The following is a 20,600-nucleotide window of genomic DNA, read 5'->3' as shown; positions in this document are numbered from 1 at the left end:
AGTTTGCATCACCAGACCCTGAAAAGTCAGGTATTATTTCTGAGGTTGAGGTTTTCTCAATCTTATGTTGGAGATTCATCTCACTCCAGGCTGCTAGCAGATGAGAATATGCCTGCCTGGTTTAGTTGTCAGTTGCTCTCAGAAATTCATGCAGAAAAGGGGCTATCATGATCAGGCTAAGCTGCCAGACAGGTCTCTTAGTTCACAAAGAACAGAAACCATTACTTGCTAGTGATATTGACACTGTGCATACTTGTGACCCAGCAGTTTGACTCCTGGGTATGTTCTCCAGAAAAACACTCCCAAAAGTGTTCAGAGCAAGACTATTTATTATAAAGAGTTGTTTAAAATAACCTTCATTAGAGGAATGAATCAATGACTAAGCATTGCACAGCAGTTAAGGGGGTGAACTAGACTTTCATATATTGACATGAATAAACCTCTAAAAGCAGAATGGCATAAAATGAGACATATTAACACAAGACCAGTTTTGTAAATCAAATATTTAAGGATGGGAGAAACACGACTGGGATGAAAGTAAAGGAGAAAAAGTGTGTAAGAATGACAGCAAGGCCTCACACAGACCAATGATTATGATGTGCCATGAAGTGAGTTCATAATCAGTCCACACTGAGTACCCGAAGTTATTCATTGATCAGGTCTGGGAAGAGGGTAGAATCCTATGGCAAACATAATTAGAGGCCCTTCTGTAGGCTGGATTAAGACCAACCCATAAACAGAACCCTTGGAGTAGTCATTCAACAAGCATGTTTTGAGGGCCTTTTCTGTATCAGTCATTATTCTGTATATTAGAGACACAAAGATGAACAAGGCAGTAAGGTCTGTTGTTCATCATACTGCAGGTTCATACAGTCTATGCACATTTCTACACCTTTTTTTAAAACAAAGGAATAGGAAATTTTGGGAAATGATTTGCCAAAACACACATCTTTATTTGCAGTATTTCTGAGACTAACATCATAAAAAATCAAAGGGAGTAAGTCTGGAAGAAGTGATACACTTATTGGGTCCCAGGAATAAATGTCAAAATCATTCTTAGAAAAATTTTAGTGAGCATTATGAATTCCAAACAAACAACAATATAGTCAATAATGTTTGGATTATCCAGGTTATAGTTACGTGATTAGTTATAAAGACTTACCCTCTACTCTCTACCTCTACTACAGAAAACAAAAAGTTAATAGTATCAAAGACAGTTAAATATCCATAGAGACTGGCCACAGATTAATTCCTCAACTATGCCCATGAAGTGACATGCCAATCTTCTTCTAATAACAATTGTCTTTAATTCCATAAAATAATGTCAAAGTGATAATATGCATTTGGTCTATTTTTTTTTACTGTCACCACTTCTATTTAATGGTCTTTTCCTTAATCATGACAGATGATGTTGAAAAATTACTATCTCTCTACCACGTATTTGATTATTGAGGTCCATTTTTGTTGTGTATCCTTTGTTGCTTATTAAAGGATGAGTTCATCAAAATGTTTTCTTCCATTTGTCCAAGTCATAAAGCTTCTATCTAGTGTGGACTCTGATGCTGGATAAGATCTGAAATTTGACTGAAGGTTTTCCCACATAATTTACAAAGAGCTTTTCCCCCTATGGGAATCTTGATGCCCTTTAAGCAACGAGCTAACACTGTTAGCTTCCCTATGGTCATATGCATACAGTTTTGTTCCAGTGTGGATTTTGACGTATACGATTGAGCTATTTTACATTTTTACATTTATAAATTTTCACTTCAGCATGGGTATTCTGATGATTGAAAAGTGCTAGCTTCCAAATAAAGGCCTTCCCTCATACACTACATTCATAATGGTGCTGCTCTCCAGTGTGGATTCTCTGGTGGGTGACCAGAGCTGAACCACAATGAACCTTTTACTATCTTCTTCAGACCAATAGGGTTTTTCTGCAGTGCAGATTCTCTGATGTTTAATAAGGCTGTCACAGCACTTTGAGGCTTTGCTACACCCACGAATATAGATAAGGCTCTTGTCCAAAATGAATTTATTTATGTTCAATAATACTGAGCTCACACAGAAGGCCTTCCACACTGAAGATATCCGTAAGAGCTCTCTGATGTCTGACAAGACACTGACAAGATCCAGTGTCTTAAGATTTTGCCACATTCTTTACTCTCATGCAAGCCCTCTCCAGGAGAGCTTCTCTGTTGTTTCATGGAACTTGGATTTACACTGAAGGTCTTTCCATGTTGAGGATAAACATAGGGCTTTCCTCCAGTTTGGACATGCTGGTGTTCAAGTCAGGGCTGCTGGTGTATTAAGGCTTTTTTAAATAGGGAGGGATATTTTCAGAAAAATGACTTTCCCACTAACTTTACATTGAGAGCCTGCTTGTTTTATTACAGTTGCTGAGGTTGAAAATCATGTGCAAACTGAAAGGAGGGTTTCCCACTCTCAGAGCATTGGCAGGACTGAATTTCAGAGCAAATTCTCCCAGGTGTCTCAGGTTCCTTTATCAGTGATACTCTCCTTAGCTTTAGGCAATGTCTGTTGTGCTTCTTCAAAGGGGATCTCCCCTCACTTGGGAAAACTATTCAGAAGCCCATGAACTTGTTCAGTGTTGGGTCCCTAATGTTTCTATTTAGTTCCCTGGGCATCACTCTGTGTTGGACTTCCTCTGGAAAAGTCTTGCTTTGAAACAGACTCCTGTTTAAGGCCAGGAGTCACCATCTGAAAGAACAGGTTGATTATGCAATTAGCACCTTTTTCCTGGAGACAGAAAGGGGAATTCTAATGTAACATATATGAGTAGCCTACAGAGAGAACCTACCTAAAACACACTCTTTATATATGAAGGCTCTAAGTAAGGATATATGTTTGCTTTTTCATTGATTTCTGCTCTTATCTTTAGTACTTTCTTCCTTCAGCTTTCTTTGGGTTTATTTTCCTGTTCTGAAACAGTAGGTCTCAATAAATGCTGGACAGTAGTAGTAGTAGTAGTATCGTTAAAGCAAAACAGGAGAAGTAAAATAGAAGCAAGAGGATTGGGGAGATTCAATACTGATACAAGATCTACTATGAAGATAATAACATAGAAAGCAGAAGATGAAAGAGGTCATCATATCAACATCAATAAAGTATTTTACTATGTACTTGGAGAAAGGATAAGAAATTCAAAGCTGATGGTATCAGAGAATATCTGGTCTGTTTACCTCATTTTTAAGGATACAGAAATTGAGGCCCAGGTATGGGGCATGAGCCTAGGTAATACGGTTACTCAGAGGTAATGACTGGATGAGACCAAGGGCTCCTGAATCTCAATCTCACTTTTAGAGTTTTTACTAGCACACCTCATGACTCTTTAAAGCCCAACATGGTACATAGACATAAACCTTCAGATTAAAACTCTCATAATACAGCACTGTGGTTAAGAGAAAAGATTGTGAAGTCAGACTTCTGGTTTCAATTCCTGGCTCTACTGTTTCCTAATGGACAGGTTATTCAATGTCTCTGTTCTTCAACTTCTTCAGCTGTAAAATGGGAATACAGAAGTATCTGTCTCATAGCATTGTTATTCATTGAGAAAAAAAATATATATATAGGCATTCAGGAAAAGCCCTGGTATAGAAAGCATACCATAAATATTGGCTATCAGGGTAGATACGCTATCTCAATAATAGATTATTGTTATTACACACTGAATTCTTTGTAAGGATTATTTTCCCCACCCCACAGATACTAGGCTTGGTAATTTGAGTTTTAGCTAATGAAGTGGAAGTGACATATGCTCCTCCAGAGTAGCTAATTTAAATCCATCACATAGTCCTACAACTGTTTTTTCTATTGCTGTAAGAGCAGCACATTCAAGGTAGGACTGCTCCTCTAGCCTGGATCCTAGAATAGAGAGAATGTATTGCACAGCTGCAACTGACCCACAACTGATGTGCAGTAAGAATAAACCTTTGTTATTGCAAGCCACTGAGATTTGGGAGGTTGTTGGTTACATGACAAAAAGCTAATTAATCCTAATCAGCGCAAGATGACTTGTACAATCTCAAGCCATACCAAGGGCTGCAAAGAATCCATAAAGAATAATAATAATCCCTGCAGTCAAAAAACTCACAATCAAAGGAGCAGGACAAGAGAGAGATACAAAGTAAAATAGGGCTGGGTGCGGTGGTTCACGTCTGTAATCCTAGCACTTTGGCAGACCATGGCAGGTGGATTAGCTGAGCTCAGGAGTTTGAGACCAGCCCGGGCAACATGGTGAAACTCCATCTCTACTGAAACTACAAAAATGAGCTGGGCAAGGTGGCGTATACCTATAGTCCCAGCTACTGAGGAGGCTGAGGCATGAGAATCGCTTGAAACTGGGAATTGGAAGTTGCCTTGAGTTGACATTGTGCCACTGCATCCCAGGCTAAGCAACAGAGTGAGAAACCGGCTCAAAACAAAAAAACAAACAAAGCAAAAGAGAAGATGAATGTTCTAAGAAAGAAACAATGTGCTATGGGAGGTGAAAGAAGGGGAAGATTGGAAGTAGTTACAGAAATGCAAATATGTTTGTTTAGAAATCAGACATCAATAGAGCTCAACCTAAAATGTTTTAATGAACTGTGCAACTTGTTCTAAACATCTTCCAGGTTGAAGCTTTCCTACTTTTTGATAAAGAAGTTTAGAATCCCAACTAAGCACCCAAACTGTGATGTAGAAGATTCAGAGTTTTTCATGAGGAACAAATTGTCTTTACTTAGAAATTCGTCTACTACTCATGCTCATGCTGAAGTGGGTTGGCTTTATAGCTGGGCAAGAATAAAGTTTAGCTATCTATTCACACATCCATCCCCTAAACCATCACAAAAAGAATCTGAGGTAGCTATAAAGAATATGTGATCACAGATACTTGTCACAGAATTCAATCATGAATCTTAAGCCAATACTTGCTTAATGTATGTGAAATCTGAGAGACACTACTTGATAATCATTTAACTTTCCATCCATTTAGATTCTTGAAGTCGAACCCTTTTGATTATCAAAATCAAGATTATATAAAGCAAATCCCTGAACATACTCTTAGCATCATGTAGAAATGCTTCACTAAGTTAGAAATTTCATGGGGGAATGAACTAAAACTATATTCAATAGCTTGGATCCATCTCACAATGTCAAAAGAAACAAGTCAGCCACAAAGGAGTTACGTGGTATACACAAAGTTCAAAAACAGGCATAATTCATCATGGTGTTACAAGGAATCATGGGGATAAAGGTTTCTGGAAGGCTGAAAATATTATTTCTTGACATGGGTGTGGGCTACACAAGTGTGTTCACTTAGTTTAAGTGATAAAATTGTATGCTTATGATTTGTATATTGTAGGTGTGTTGTAATTTAATAGAAGTTAACACAAGATTTTGTGGGATTGTTTTAGGGTTCACTATGACCCATTTTTTCTTTTTAAAACTATAGTTGAAGACAATATCTATTATTTAATATATTTTACACAGGGATTCAAGCAATATGTTTATTTGAATTTAGTTCCAGGAAAAAGTTCATCTCTGCAGTCAAAGAGAGTTGCTTTCTTTTGTTAGGCAAATAAAAAACAATATAAAACAACCTATTTTCCCTTTTGCTAATTGCCAGAAAACTTCAACTTCAGTGCTCAAGTGCATTAATCAATTATTTCTGAGAAGAGAAAAATTTATCATCTGCAGTAGGTTGAGTGGTGGCCCCCAAAAAGTTATGTCTATGTCCTAACCCCTGGAATCTGTGAATGTGACCTTATTTGAAAAAAGGGTCTTGGCAGATAATTACTAAGTTTATGATCTCAAGAAAAGATCAGCCTGGAATATCCAGGTGGCCCTAAATCCAGTGACAAGGATCCCTATAAGAGATAGGAAAGGAGAAGACAGAGAGTAGACAAAAGCTGTGTGAATACAAAGGCTGAGATTTGAGTGATGTGGCTACAAGCCTAGGATTCCTAGAATCTGGAAGAGGCCAGGAAGTACCCTAGAGCTTTCAGATGGAGTGCAGCCCTGCCAACAACTTAATTTGGACTTTTGGCCTCCAGAGCAGTGTGAAAATAAATTTCTGTTGTTTCACGCCACCAAGTTTGTGGTAATCTACTATGGCAACCCTATGAAACTAATACCATCTGAAGAGTTCAAACAAGGTGACACTCTGCCTTTGTTTTAGCTCTCATCAACAAGTTTCCTTTTGGGGCATAACTAGTGCCCCGTTTTGGGGGTAATTTTTGTTTAAAATGGTACCCAAATATAGTGGTGAAGTGCTGTCTAGTGTTCCTAAGTGCAACAAGACTGTCATGTGCCTTACAGAGAAAATAGGTGTGTTAGATAAGCTTCATTCATGCATGAGTGATAGTGCTATTGGCTATAAATACAATGTTAATGATTCAACAATTCAGTACATCCAGAAAAAGGAAGAGAAAATTTGGTCATCCGTACATGAGGTCACTAGGGAAAGTGCTAAAAAGTCAAATCTACAGTGTGGGATGAAGCTAAGAAAAAGCCAGGCGTGGTGGCGCATGCCTGTAATCCCAGCTACTCAGGAGGTTGAGGCAGGAGAATCACTTGAACCAGGGAGGCGAAGGTTGTGGTGAGCCAATATTGCGCCATTGCACTCTAGCCTGGGCAACAAGAGTGAAACTCCATCTCAAAAAAAAAAAAGAAAAAAAAATTGAGAATTCATGAGATGACAACTAATTAAAGAAAAAAACCAAGAACATGTGAAACCCATCTAAGTTAGTGCTGGCTGTCTCCCATACTGTGGAAAATGTTAAAAGTGTGTGTGTGGAAAATGTTAAAGTTTCAGGCAAGACAGGTTCTAAAGATCAGAAGGCTATGGAATATTTTTTAAACACCTGTGTAGTATTATACAGAAAAGGGTTATGTGGAAGAGCTGCTTTCCTTATTTATTTTTATTTTTTATTTTTAGAGACAGGGTCTTGTTATGTTGCCTAGGGTGGTCTCAAACTTCTGGGCTTGTGATCCTCCTGCCTTGTCCTCCCAATGTGCTGGAATTGCAGGTGTAAGCCACCTACCTGCTCAGCCAAGGAAGAGCTGCTTTCAAACCCTGATGGGACTGGTTTATTTTACAAGGATGTTGGCGAACAAATGTTTATAATGCAAATGACATATGGATTGATGAAAATATTATGAGTACAGGCTCACAGGAATTTAACCCCCCATTAACTCTAGGAACAACAGTTCAGTACTCATTAATTCAGTGTTTGTGGTAACATTGTAGGACGCAACTAACGGTAAGTAATGTGAACTGACTGTATATCGTCGTTCCTCGGTATCTGTTGGGGACTGGTTCCAGGACACCTCAGCATGCAGAAGTCCCTTATATAAAACAACATGGTATTTACATATAACTATACACACATCCTCCTATATACTTTTAAATCATCTCAAGGTTACTGATCATACCTAATTTAATGAAAAGGCTATGTAAATAGTTGCTATACTATATTTTTAAAATGTTCTATTATTTTAGAAATCAGCTACCAGTGGAGCTCAACCTAAAATATTTTAATGAACTGTGCAACCACCAAGTAAGACTTGTTCTGAAGTCTTGTTTTTGTGCAGGTTAAACAGAGTCAAGAAAATGTGAAACCCTTCTCAGCTAGTGCTGGTTAGCTCGCATATAGGTAGTGAGAAAAATGTTAAATTTTTACGCAAGGCAGGTTGTGAAGATCAGGATCAAGATAACTATTTATTTATTTAATTATTATTATTTCTGAATACTGACAATACACAGTTGAATCCATGGATGTGGAACCTGTGGACGGGAAGAGCCAATTTCTAAGGGTAACAAATGGGAAAATGATTTCGTTTGAGTCTAAGAGGTTGGCAGCCTTCTATTTCTCTTCTGCTGAGTGTATCCAAGGAAGTGAATGGTTAGCAAAGGCTTGGAATATCCAGGTTTCAAAAATGTTGGAGGTATGAGAGAAGGGTAATCTCAAGATGAGTCACTGGAGAAAGGAACCTACAGGTGAGGTCACAGCAGGCCTTCCAGACAAAGATGCCAACTATTACCACTTCTTTTTTATCATGGTAGTAGAGGTCATACTAATGTAATAAGGGGGAAAAAATGTATAAAGATTTGAAAGGAAGAAATACAACTGTCATTATTTGCAAATGGTATATGTAAAGACCAAAAATATCTATATGTTGTTAGAATGCTGGCTACAAAGTCAATATATAAAAATCAATGCTAAGTCTCTGTAAACAGAAAGTAAATTTTAAAAAATGACACTACTAACAATTACATGGAAGCAATGTCAAATGTCTAGAGATGAATCTAATACAGATCATTAAGACCAACACAGAAAACCATAAAATATTATTGGGAAAAATTAAGACCCTAAAGAAATGGAATGCTATACCATGTTCATGAATTAGAAAATTCATGAAAGAATGTTGATTCTCCCCATTAATCTACAGATTCAATACACTCTCAATCAAAATCTCAATAATTTTTTAGAAGGGAGTGGGTCAAATTTGACAGCTGATTCTAAAATTTATATGTAAATGCAAAGAACCAGGAACAGCCAAGACACTTATGAAGCAGGAGAAGAAGGTGGTGTTAAGAACTAAGCTGATGCAGAAAGAACTGAGCTGTCAGGTGTTGTGGTGGTCAGTTAAAACATGCCAAAACGATAAGGTATCAGTCAAGCCTTCGATCAGCAGTAGCATTAGCAAGAGGCTCAGCAGGAAAAAGTGCTGGCTCCTGCAGTGTCACATTCTTACCCATGGAACAGAGTCAAGCAAGTGTCAAAAGAATCAGCCAAGTATGGGGATCATCTCACTACTAAGACAAACCTGAATAAAAGGCTCCATCCATTTAATGGGCTTAAGGACTGGTAGGAGAAAAAGTGAAAATTGCTAGGAGTGGAACAGTACTAAATATTGAAAGTGAAGACAAGTGGCATCAAGGTTCCTGATCCCAGTAAAAAGGTCTCAGAATTGTTTAGAGGAGGCCACCAATAAACAGACCTCCAAACAGAGGTGCTTGGTATGCAGATATGCCTAACAGCATGGCTGGGCTGGGGGTCTGGGTCCTTGACTGCAACTTTCTTCAGAGACTGCAATGCATTGGCTGTGCCCCAAGTCTGGCATGGGAAGCATAGCTTTCCTTCATGAGGTGTACGGACTTCATGAGGTGAACTGCCTATGGTTGGGTCTGAAAAATGACACATAAAATTTGGCACGGAGTCTGACTCTTCAAGTAGGATGATTTGCTCCACTGGATACCAGAACGATGTAAAGCTACAATAATTAGGAAAATCTCATATTGATGCAGGGAGAGCCAAATAAAGCAATGGAACGTAACAGAGAAACTAGAAACAGATCCATGCATTTTTGGAAAATTAATTAATGACAAATTGGCACTGTAGAACAGTGGGAAATAACAGGCATTCCCATAAGTGATGAAGGATGAAAAGAATATCCATATGGGAAAAGAATGAAATTAGACTTTACCTCATTCAGGCAGAAAAATAAATTTCAAATGGATTACAGATACAAATGAGAAAGCAAATTAGAAAACTTTTTAGAATGGTCGAGATTATCTTCATGATCTTAAGGGAGAGAAAGAATTATTCAAAAGACACAAGACACACACGAAAGAAAAAGATTGATAAATTTGACTATATTAAAATTAAAAACTTATATTCATCAAAAGACACCATTAAGAGAATAAAAGGCAAGCTATAAAGATGGAGATAATATTTGCATCCTCTATGAAAAGAGCTCATATCCAGAATATTTAAATAATTCCTATAAACATGTAAAAAAATTGAACAGAACTTTCCAAAAGAATACCAGACAGTAATAAGTAAGCGAGGAAGCTAACCTACTCTTAGTCCAAGAGATGTCACCTCATCTTTCAAGGTTACTAGCTTCATGACAATAAAAAGTGGCCTGAGTAAGAGCTGCTATGCCCTTGCAATGTTGGCACACCCAACAAGACATGTAGGAGTGCAAGGCCCAAGGAGGATGGTCCCTCCCAAAAATGGTACACTGAGTTACAACATAAAATGGGTTTTTTACTGCACAAAATGTTTGAAGAAACACTGGTCTAAAGAATATGCTTCACACTTCTTAGCAGAACAAAGAATGTCATGGTCTGGTCATAATATACTACTTTCATATGCATATTCTATGATTCTCGAAATATAATCAAGGTTCATGAAAACTTCTTCTTTACCCCCAGATGCATTGTGCTTTTTCACATGCTATTCTCACTGTACCTTCCCTCATTCTTCTTTATCATATGGCTCAAGAACTCATTTTTTTTCCTCTAAACTTTCGTCCTCCTCCAAAGCCTTTCCAATTGTTTTCGTGAGTCATTGTTAAACCTTCTTCAGTGCAAAGTACTCTACAAATCCAGCGGCTTTATCACAGTATTCGTTGTTTTCTATCTACTCTCTTCTCCCTGTCACCAAATAGCCTGCGAGTCCCCTGAGATTAGGGTGCTTTTTTTCACTTATTTTTGTATTCCTAGCACCTGGCACAAGACCTAGCACCTGGCACACTAAAACAAATAATCACTAGTACCTTACTTTGAGCTCAAAAGGAATAACCACACTACACATATCCTGACTGCTTAATGGTTAAATTCTTCAACAAAATAAATTTATTTTCAGAAATAGCTCCTCCTTCGAAGTCTTCAGAATACCACTCACTGCTTAGTATTTATAGTTGTGCTGGTTTGGAGTGGGATATGGCATCACATTCAGTGCTGATCCCAAAAGGGTGTCCTCCACCCAGATGACTCTGTCTGTAAACCTCCATTCTAGAAACAAACCAAGATAGCTGGGGTTAGAAAGGTAAACACTAAAAACATTGAAAATAACAGCACAGAAATGGGGTGACAGGTCAAATAAAGGAAAACCTAGTCTCCTTCAATTGCCAAAGACAGGAAGAAGCAGGGCAAAAGAATTCACACATGAAGTCAGCAAAGCAAAGAGAACTTCTTGAAGCCCTTCACTTCTGCTATAAGTACAGTATGTGTTTTACCTTCTCTAACGTGCCCCATTCCCTGAGTAAGGTCCATTTCCTCAATGTGAGCTCCAGAACCATGATCTTCTTTGCCTTCAATCCCCATATCCAGGCCTTGGGCAGGGCTGTAGGCACTACTCCAATACCAGAGGCTTCATCATGTGCTTTTCCACATGCATCTCTGACCTTAGTGCCTTCTGGTCACAAGTTGGCTCAGAGCTTCATGAGGTCCAGTGTGTTTTACAGCTGACTTGCCTGAAGTGCTGATTAGGAGAATTCATGGAAACTGTGCATCCCTTTGCAACACAGAGCCTCTTTCTGAGAAGTGAACAACATTTCACCTTCCCAGAGAGCGTTCTCTATAATCTATTCCAAATGTGAACCACCAAAGCTATCTGTAATTTCTATCAATTTGGCATATTCATGTTGAACCTCACATTAATTAAATTTCAGGGATAAAAAATTTCAGGACTATTACTCAGGAGGGAGAAATCACTGTTAAAATAGAAAAACAGCCTAACCCGGTGGCTTATGCCTGTAATTCCAGCACTTAGGTAGGATAAGGCGGGAGGATCGCCTGAGCAGGGGAAGTGGAGACCAGCCTGGGTAACATAGTAAGACCTTGTCTCTCCAAAAAATAAGAAATTAGCAGGCATGGTGGTGCAAACCTGTAGAACCAGCTATTTGGGAGGCTGAGATGGGAGGATCACTTGAGCCCAGGAAGCTGAAGCGGCAGTGAGGTGGGATCACACTACTGTACTCCAGCCTGGATGATACAGCAAGATCCTGCTTCAAAAGGAAAAAAAAAAAAAAAAAAAAAGAAAGAAAAATAGTAACAAAGTAATTTTAAAGTCCAGATTTCTCTCCTGAGTTTCACATGTGCAAATACAGGCTTTGGAGATTAGGGTTAGGAAGTGAGATCATGGTCTGGTGGACAGCTCTAGTGGGATTCCCATAGACAAAGCAAAAACATTTTCAAAATCAAACTCACCTCTCAAATCTGAGTATTCTTGGTTGACATTAGGTATCAAGCTTCACATAGTCATCCTAAAACCAACACCAACCTCGAAAATTCCCCAAATGTCCCATTATTATACCTCTGAGCCTTTGCATATACAACACCACACACAGCAGTGAGCTATGATCAGCTATGAGCAAGGGTCAGAAGTCAGAAATACTTAAATCTCCTCGGGAAGTTTTTGTCTTTGTTTTGTTTGCATTGGTTGAGGAACCTCAGTCAAACTCAAAAGCTTATTGAGTCAGTAAGTCAAAAAAGGTTTAAGGCTTTTTGACTATGCAAGAATCTCCCTGAAAAATTATCTGTTGGGTTTCCTACCTAAAAAGATGCTCTACCTTCTGCCAAGAAGTCACAAACACATCTAATCATCCTAAGAGCACAGTGGTACATCAAAGGCAAAGAAAGATAAATGGGTTGGTATTTTCCAGATTCAACTAAGGATATGTCCTTCCTCTCTCACCAATTGCTTCCAATGTCAAAATCTAATGTTTTATCTATAACACCAACAGCAACAAAACAACAACAAAAGGCTTGCTCATAAGAGGAAAATGTTTGAATTGCTAGTTTGCTCTAAGCCAACATAAACTACATTATATACTATATGGTTTTTAAATGGCTTTACCTTATGAGTTGCAAAATTACATTCTCAGAAGTAGATGTGATTTTAGAGCCTTAGAAACAATGCTGATGGAGTTACTTTTCAGTGATTTCTCACTTCAGTATTTCAAGGATGAAGTGTCAATTAAGGGATTAACTTTAACCATACTCTTCTTTCGATGGTATCTTCTGATGTAACAAAAGCCCTTGGGAATATATTTGCCACATAAATCACTGATGACACTTTCCTTTGGCATGTATTTTCTGGTGTTTAGTAAGATTAGAACTCCCACGGAAAGCTTTCCCACACTCTTCACACTCATATGGTTTCTCTCCAGTATGGATTCTCTGGTGATGAATAAGGGTTGAGATCTGGCTGAACGCTTTTCCACACTCTCCACACTCATAGGGCTTTTCTCCAGAGTGAATCCTCTGGTGATTAATAAGTGCTGAGTTCACATAGAAGGCCTTCCCACATTCCTTACACTCATACGGCTTTTCTCCTGTATGGATTCTCTGATGCTTGATGAGGGCTGAGCTCACACTGAAAGCTTTTCCACACTCATCACACTCATAAGGTTTCTCACCAGTATGGATTCTCTGGTGTTTTATAAGGTCTGAGCTCACACTAAATGCTTTGCCACACTCATTACATTCATAGGGTTTCTCTCCATTGTGGATTCTCTGATGTATAATCAGGTGTGCCCTTACACTGAAGGCTTTCTTACACTCATTACAAGTATAAGGCTTCTCACCAGTGTGGATTCTTTCATGCACAGTAAGGGTTGAGCGCACGCTAAAGGCTTTTCCACAGTGATCACACTCATAGGGTTTCTCTCCAGTGTGGATTCTCTGATGTCGAACAAGGCCTGAGCTCTGGGCAAACTTCTTTCCACATTCATTGCATTTATACCGTCTTTCTTCCATGCGCCTACCCTCATGCCTTTCTAACTGGTCCTCATACTGAGAGACTTTTTCATACTCAGGAGTCTGTAAAGTATCCCCATTATATATGCTAGGGACCTTCTGGTGTGGGTCCATCATTAGAAAAACCTTCCCTTCAGCCCTTCAGAGTTGACACCTTGTTCACACCTCTGGCCTTGAATCCTAAAATAATAAACAGACCTTTGAAATGTGCTTTATTCCTGTTGCTAAAGCAATATAATATGATACAGACTAGAGCTCTCAAACACGTTCAGTAATCCCAGGACACGCCAATCATATGGCACTCACATAAAATGTTTTCATTCAGCCTGTATCATGTCTCAGTAACATCAAAGAACTGCTGGAATGAATATCTGACTCAAATGGCTATTTAAATATATCTTCATGGCACACGCCTATCATCTCAGCTACTTGGGAGGCAAAGGCAGAAGGATCACTTGAGTCTGGGAGATTGAGGCTGCAATGAGCTGTGATCACGCCACTACACTCCAACCTGGGCAACAGAGCAAGACCCTGTCTCAAAAAATATATATGAATAAATAAAATATCCTCTATAAAGGCATCTAAAACATACACATACAATCTGGAATATAAATAAATATAAAAATAATATATAGTTCCTACTTTTAAAGGCAAATCATATTTAATTAAATTGGAAAACAAGACAGAAACTCAAGAGATTTGCAGATAGAGCAGATGAAGGAGTATGGGAATAGAAATGGCAATAGAAACAAATTCAACTGATAAGAAGTTTGGAAAAATGAAAATAACACCATTAACAGGTATGTTTTACCACTCACAGGAGTCCATACTACTTGAGATGGAAGAGAGACATGGGGACCAAAAAAGCTCTGTTCATTGCTATGCCACTACCACTTCTGCAGCTGTTGTTGATATGATAAACTGTATCTCAGCAACAGGGATGCTTTGTCTCTGCTGGAATTGTGACAGAATAAACCCTTTACCTCTCCAAAGAAAATGGATGGCTGCTACTTTCTTGGGAACAAACCCAGTTTTGTGTCCAAACTTGATAAAATTTTTGCTTCCAACTCAAATTACACTAATTACCCCTCTCTGCTTTTTTCCACCTTACAAATTGTTTTATGTCTCGACAGTTATAAGTTAACAGTATGCACCCTTGATGAGAATGGCACTTCAACTTTGGGGCCTTCCTCCCCAGAATGTATAACCTCAGTATAATAATGACAAAAACAGATAAATCCCAATTGAATGATATTCTACAAAACAAACAAACAACAACATTAACAACAAAAACCAACACAAAGCAGAACTGAGGATCCAGACCAACAGAAAATAAGGTCTCCATACCTGCACCCCACTCTCGCAAATTTAGCCCTGTCAGAAAAGCAAGTCGGAGTCACTCCTCTAGGAGTTTTAAGAGCCTCAGAGACAGCCAAGGACAGGACTCAAGACATCAGCCTGCCCCAGCCATCCATTCTCCCAGGGTTTCTGAGGGTCTACTCTGCCAGTGCAGAAGGGCCAGGCAGGAGATGGGGTAGTGAAGGGAAAGAAATATAAGAGGGAGGATGATGGAGAGGGAGGAAAAGGGAGGAAAGAGAAAAGAGGAGGAGTGTGAGAAAGTGGGTGGAAGAGGGGAGGGGTGGGGAAGGATGGAGGGAAAAGGCAGGCCTGAGGCGACCTGGCGCAGTACATAGTTTCTCCCATCCTCCGAGGGTGTCCACCCCAGGACATATGCAAAACCCTAGAACAAAGTCACGAGGGAACTCACCTGAAAAACTGCGATTAGACTATCTGACCAAGCGACTGAGGACAGCTGTTGGCCTAGAAAGCTTGACTTTCACTTCCACAGATCGCGCGCCTGGGCATCTGGTCATCTACTCTAGGATCCTGGAGGCTTCCCTCTCAGTGGTTTGTGAGCTGGCCAGAATGGACCGTGTGAAGAAAGGATCCCTTACTCCCAAGAAGGCATTTTATGCTTTTTATCTCATTTAATCCTACAGGGCAGACATTCAAGTCCTCCTCGCATATATATAAAAACTGAGAAGCAAATAAATTTTCCGAGGTCAGGCACCTGTTAAAACAGCCAAGATGAAATTTCAATCTAGGGCTTGCTTCCCAGATTAAGCCACTTTATGGCTCCTCAGGGGTTAGTACTCAGAGAGTAATCTCCAAATTAATTTGTAAATTCAACACTATTTCCATGAAAATATCAACTTTTTAGAAGATTTTAATGTTCATCTAGAAGACCAAACATGCAGGACTACCTGGGGAAACTGAGAAAGAAGGGCACTTGTCCTAAAGAACTTACATATTACAAAGCCTTAATACTTAAAGTGTGTAGTACTCATGAAAATGGTACAGAAGGCCCAGAAAGAGGCACATACATTTAGCATACAATAAAGGTAGCAAATAAGTTAAAAAAAAAAAGTGAACTCTTCAAATGCATGGTGAGAACTGGATAACCATGTGGAAAGATGGTAAATTAGATTTCTACCTTACTCTATAAACTAGGATATATGCCAAATAAACCAGTTTTAAATGTTATAAATGAAACCATAACAGTACTAGAGGAAAACATGAGGTGAGTCCTTTATAACCTCAGAATAGAAAGGCCTTCCTCCTGGCCGGGCACAGTTGCTCACATCTGTAATCCCAGAACTTTGGGAGGCCAAGGTGGGTGGATCACAAGGTCAGGAGTTCAAGACCAACCTGACCAACAGGGTGAAACCCTGTCTCAACTAAAAATACAAAAATTAGCCAGGCGTGGTGGTGCATGCCTGTAATCCCAGCTACTCAGGAGGCTGAGGCAGGGGAATTGCTTGAACCCGGGAAGCAGAGGTTGCAGTGAGCAGAGAACGTACCATTGCACTCCAGCCTGGGTGACAGAGCGAGACTCCATCTCAAAAAAGAAACGCCCCCCTTTATGAGACAATATCCAGAGGTCATTAATGAAAAGATTGATAAACTTGACCCACATAGAATAAAAACTCCTGTGAGGTAAAACAAACAAACAAAAGCACTTTAAGCAAAGTCAAAGACAAAAAAAAATGGAAATATAGTTACAATTTCTATTTCTGAAAACTGGCAGCCAAGATGAAGCTCCTGAATGATAAAAAACGTGGAAATGGCAGATCTGAGCTGTATTCTCTCCTGCTCCAGTCTCACTCTGAACTTAATCAGACTCTGCTAAGCATTCACAACTCACTTATCCTGATCCTATCCTATAGCAGTTGTTTTTAAGTCTCCTCAGGTCCCTTACTTCCAGAATCCCCAGAAGACCACAAAACGTCAAGTTTAGCACAACTCTCCTGTAGAGGGAAGAGTCTGTCATTGACACCTCAGTGGCATATTCCTGGATGGCACTAGAGAATATCTTATTCTCCCTCTGCTTCCAGAGCTGGCATTTCTTGCCTACTTCCTGATTGTATCCAAGAGCTGGGGCCAGAAAAAAAATAAACACATGAATTTATGAAAGAATCGCTGTAGAAATGAATAAATCAGCAGAACAAGCTAATCCCAGGGAGGTAAGGAGAGTAAGAAATAATTACAACAAATACCTGGATAGCACTTCCTATGTAGTAGGTACTGTTCATGTAATCCTCATAACAACTCTAGACAGGTGCTTTTATTATCCCCATTGACAGATGGCATATAGGCACAGAAAGATAAAATGACTTGGACAAAATCACAGTTAGTCTGGCTTCAGACTTACGTGCTTAAAAAGTAGGGGAAAAAAGGGAAGAATCCCTAAGGGACCAAAAGTTTTAAGGTAACTTGATAATATCTCTCCCCACCTGCTGTCTGGATTCACTCAATTCCTTGAAATCATCCAGCTTAGCCACTTCCCCAAGGAAAATCCTCCCTCCCTCCCCTGGTCAGTGCTGCTCCCTCTCCCAGACCTGGTGTTCCTCAGATAGGATGATCAGGAACTGGCCTCAGCCACTGTCAACTGGACTGCTGGAGCCAGCTTACAGAATGCTGGCCTGTGGAGTTTTCTCATTAACAGAATCCTTGGAACCAGCGAAACCAACTCCTCTAAAGATGCAGTCAAGCGGCTTTTCCTGTAATTGAAGAGTCTTCAAGAACACTTCTGTAAAAGAAACATTATTTTACTCAAAGAAAAAGCAAAGATTGCCATAGGTGTTACACTACTAAGGGTTACGGGGGGAAAGAAGTGCAATGCTAAATAAGGAGCTAATTTGCAAAGGGCTCTCAGATCACATGCTGGGGCAGCAGGTCTGCAGTGGTAATCTTTCCCATTGCCTTTGAGCACTGGTTGGGATAGTAGAAGGGCTCATGAGAGAACAGCATTAAGGGTGCTGTAAGGTGGTCCTGGTGTGGATGGAGATGACTGTTAAAGGGAAGGGTAGCCATTTACTGCCAAGCTGAAGTACAGAGAGAACGAATTCTGCATTCAAAATGAAATGTCACGGGGACAATTAAGTGGTGGAACAAGCCTCTCTTGAATTTAGAGCACCGAACACTTATTTCCAATTATTTGCAGTTTCCCCCTTTTGTTTGAAAAAGCTGAAGATCTGGTGGGCAGTGATACCAATTGGTACCAGAAGCACACTTGTAGTTGGTACTCCATGAAGTTCTGAAGACGGCAGTAAAGACCAGGGTTGTAACTGAAAGGGAAGTAGTCCCAACTCTGGGCCCCTGCGGCACTAAATCTCGAGGAAAAACCCTTTCCTGGAAGACTGCATTTGGATACAATCCCCACCGTCCCAGGAGGGGTTGCCTCTCCTGGGGTTCCTGCTCACATTCCACCCAGGCAGGCGCGGAGAGAGGAGGTCTGAGGGGTTGCAGCTGTGCAACACCCACCCAAGCGGCACCCAGATGCATACTAGCCTTTCTCTACCTGTGAGCAGCGCCAGCTCCGAGGCCTCGCCGCAGGGAGGAAGTCCCTCTCAAGACTTCCGGGGCGTGCCCCGGAAATCTCTGGGCGGGGCCTGGCTGCGCCCGAGTTTGCCAGAGAGGGGTTAAAACCTCAACCTGTCCAGGCTGTGGTACAGGCGGGGTCTAGACCAGGAGCCATTTGCATTGGACCGTCGGCAATGCTATGACTTCCTACCTCACCTCTCCAGAAGGTTGTTTTTGCTTCCTGAGTTTTATCCACGGCAGGACCACCCGTGTATGTTGGAATTTAGAGATAGTACAGCTGGTGAAATATCTCGTGTGGGCCCCACAGGATCCCTTAAACCGACAAACGGGGCCATAGAAATCTGGTCTTATTAGTGATCTGAAAGCCAACACACTATATCCTGTGTGCTTTCTCAAAGATTAGAGACAAGAACCAAGAGCAATCTTTTCAAAACATGACTGCGATACTGCAAAATTTCTCCGGCTATTCAATTATTTATGAAAGAATTTAACTCAAAACACTGTAGTCAGTAAATATACTGGCTTGAATATAAAGCTGATAAAAGGAGTAATTTTTAAAACAAAACATTAGAGGTGGAGGCACAAAGTTTGAATCCATCTTCTGAATTAAGAATATACAAGGGTCACACCTGAGAGCATAACTAGGGGAGAATGGGCAAAGCCCCAGGAAACCTAACCAAGTGGCCTCTTTGAGCCTCCATTTACAGAATAATGGATTGGAACACTAAACTTAGCATTCTAGACTATGAATATTTAAATATGACAGAACAAGCAGTTATTTCTTTGGTGTATTACACATTTAAACTGATTTTCTAACTTGGGTTGAACTTTTGAGACCTCTGTCGTCCAGTGGTATAATCACAGCTCACTGCAGGGGCTCAAGGGATCCTCCCACCATATTCTTTTGAGCAGCTGGGACTACAGACGCATCCCACTACACCTGATTAATTTTTCTATTTTTTAAGGTTTTTTTTAGAGACAGTCTTGCTGTTGCTCAGGCTGCTCTTGAACTCCTGGCCTTAAGCAATCCTTCTGTCTTGGCCTACCAAAGTGCTGGGATTACAAGCAAGAGCCACTGAACCCAGGGGTTGAACCTTTCTAAACCTGCTGGATTAAGTACCACTGAACAGCAAAAGGAAGCCAGTGCTTCTAAAGGCCTACTTTTTAACGATTTAATTTAGGAAATCACATTTCCTCCTACATATTTGCCTTCCTAAATAGGATTAACACAGTATGTTAAAAACTATGTTAAAAACAAGTAAAGCTGGAATGGTTTTACTTGGCAAACTGACAATATTCTGGCTTGTGGTTTCCTTGGTGTGCTGGTAATTCCTGCCTAGTGGCTGTCCAAGGGACTGAGGGTCGTATGTTGACCTCAAGGATAAATCCTTGATGTTATAGCCCCTCTGCTAAAGAGACAGCCCCCAGCATTTTATCGTTGATGCTATAATGAATCAAGATGTGGAAGACTAAAACTAGTACTTCTGTAACACTTGTATGCTGAAACACTTGGCATAGAGATGATGGCAGATCTGATGCTGAAAGCAACCTTAAATCATCAATAACTTTATTGTTTCTCAATACCCTGACATATGTTGCTGTGAATGCCAAACACTAAGTCTTCTTTTTCTTTTGTAGTCTTAACCACCACAAAATACGCACACACTTAGGATTCTCTTAAAGCTTGGAATAGCTAATTTTTGTAATTGTATTGCCAGTACTTCATATCTCTTTCTCCTATTTACCTTAAATATATCAAGTCTCGCAACCTCAGCATTAAGGATTTTGGGCCAGATAATTCTTTGTTGTGGGGCGGGGGCAGGGGCAGGGGCGGGGCAATGTGGGGGGGTGGGGTTGTCCTGTGCAAACATGATGCTTAGCAGCATCCCCAGCCTCTACCTACTAGATGGCCAGTAACATCCCAGCTGCCCACCAATGGTATGACCAAAAATGTCCCCAAACATTGCCAAATTTCTCCCAAAGAGAATCACTAATCTCATATACCAAAGCCTATTCTCAAGCACTTTTGGAATTATAACCTTAACACAATAGTCTTAGTGCTTCTTATTTTCTTTCTTGACCAATAAGGCTGGCCAAATGGAAAGCTTCAGCTTTTTACACATAATTTCCTAAAGTTGAATTTTTTTGGCCTTACTCTTAGGTA

General features: G+C 40.0%; 1 protein-coding gene across 14 annotated transcripts; it reads right to left on the bottom strand.

The window, feature by feature from the left end:
- Positions 1-311: 311 nt before the first annotated feature.
- Positions 312-20,229, bottom strand: LOC103221932 (uncharacterized). Of its 14 annotated transcripts, none has more exons than XM_073005758.1 (7): positions 18,414-20,224; positions 17,452-17,642; positions 16,414-16,542; positions 15,321-15,623; positions 12,651-13,732; positions 10,695-11,799; positions 312-2,940 (listed from the first exon to the last, which is right to left on the bottom strand). In XM_073005758.1, exon 5 carries the CDS (start codon positions 13,667-13,669, stop codon positions 12,857-12,859), a length of 813 nt encoding a protein of 270 aa, XP_072861859.1. In that variant the 5' UTR covers positions 13,670-13,732; positions 15,321-15,623; positions 16,414-16,542; positions 17,452-17,642; positions 18,414-20,224; the 3' UTR covers positions 312-2,940; positions 10,695-11,799; positions 12,651-12,856. The 14 variants fall into 14 exon arrangements, 10 of the variants coding, with proteins under 10 accessions (XP_072861859.1, XP_072861861.1, XP_072861858.1 ...); XM_073005760.1 differs by having other exon boundaries at positions 312-2,718; XM_073005757.1 differs by having other exon boundaries at positions 930-10,804; positions 11,029-11,799.
- Between the last annotated feature and the right edge of the window lie 371 nt (positions 20,230-20,600).

The sequence above is a fragment of the Chlorocebus sabaeus genome, chromosome 17, assembly GCF_047675955.1.
Source record: "Chlorocebus sabaeus isolate Y175 chromosome 17, mChlSab1.0.hap1, whole genome shotgun sequence".
Classification (NCBI taxonomy): Eukaryota; Metazoa; Chordata; class Mammalia; order Primates; family Cercopithecidae; genus Chlorocebus; species Chlorocebus sabaeus.
The sequence above is the reverse complement of the archived record's forward strand: the minus strand, read 5'-3'. Positions and strand labels throughout refer to the sequence as shown.

Coding starts and splice junctions, on each gene's coding strand:
- LOC103221932 (XM_038005799.2), bottom strand. CDS start 13,669: ATGATGGACCCACACCAGAAGGTCCCTAGCATATATAATGGGGATACT.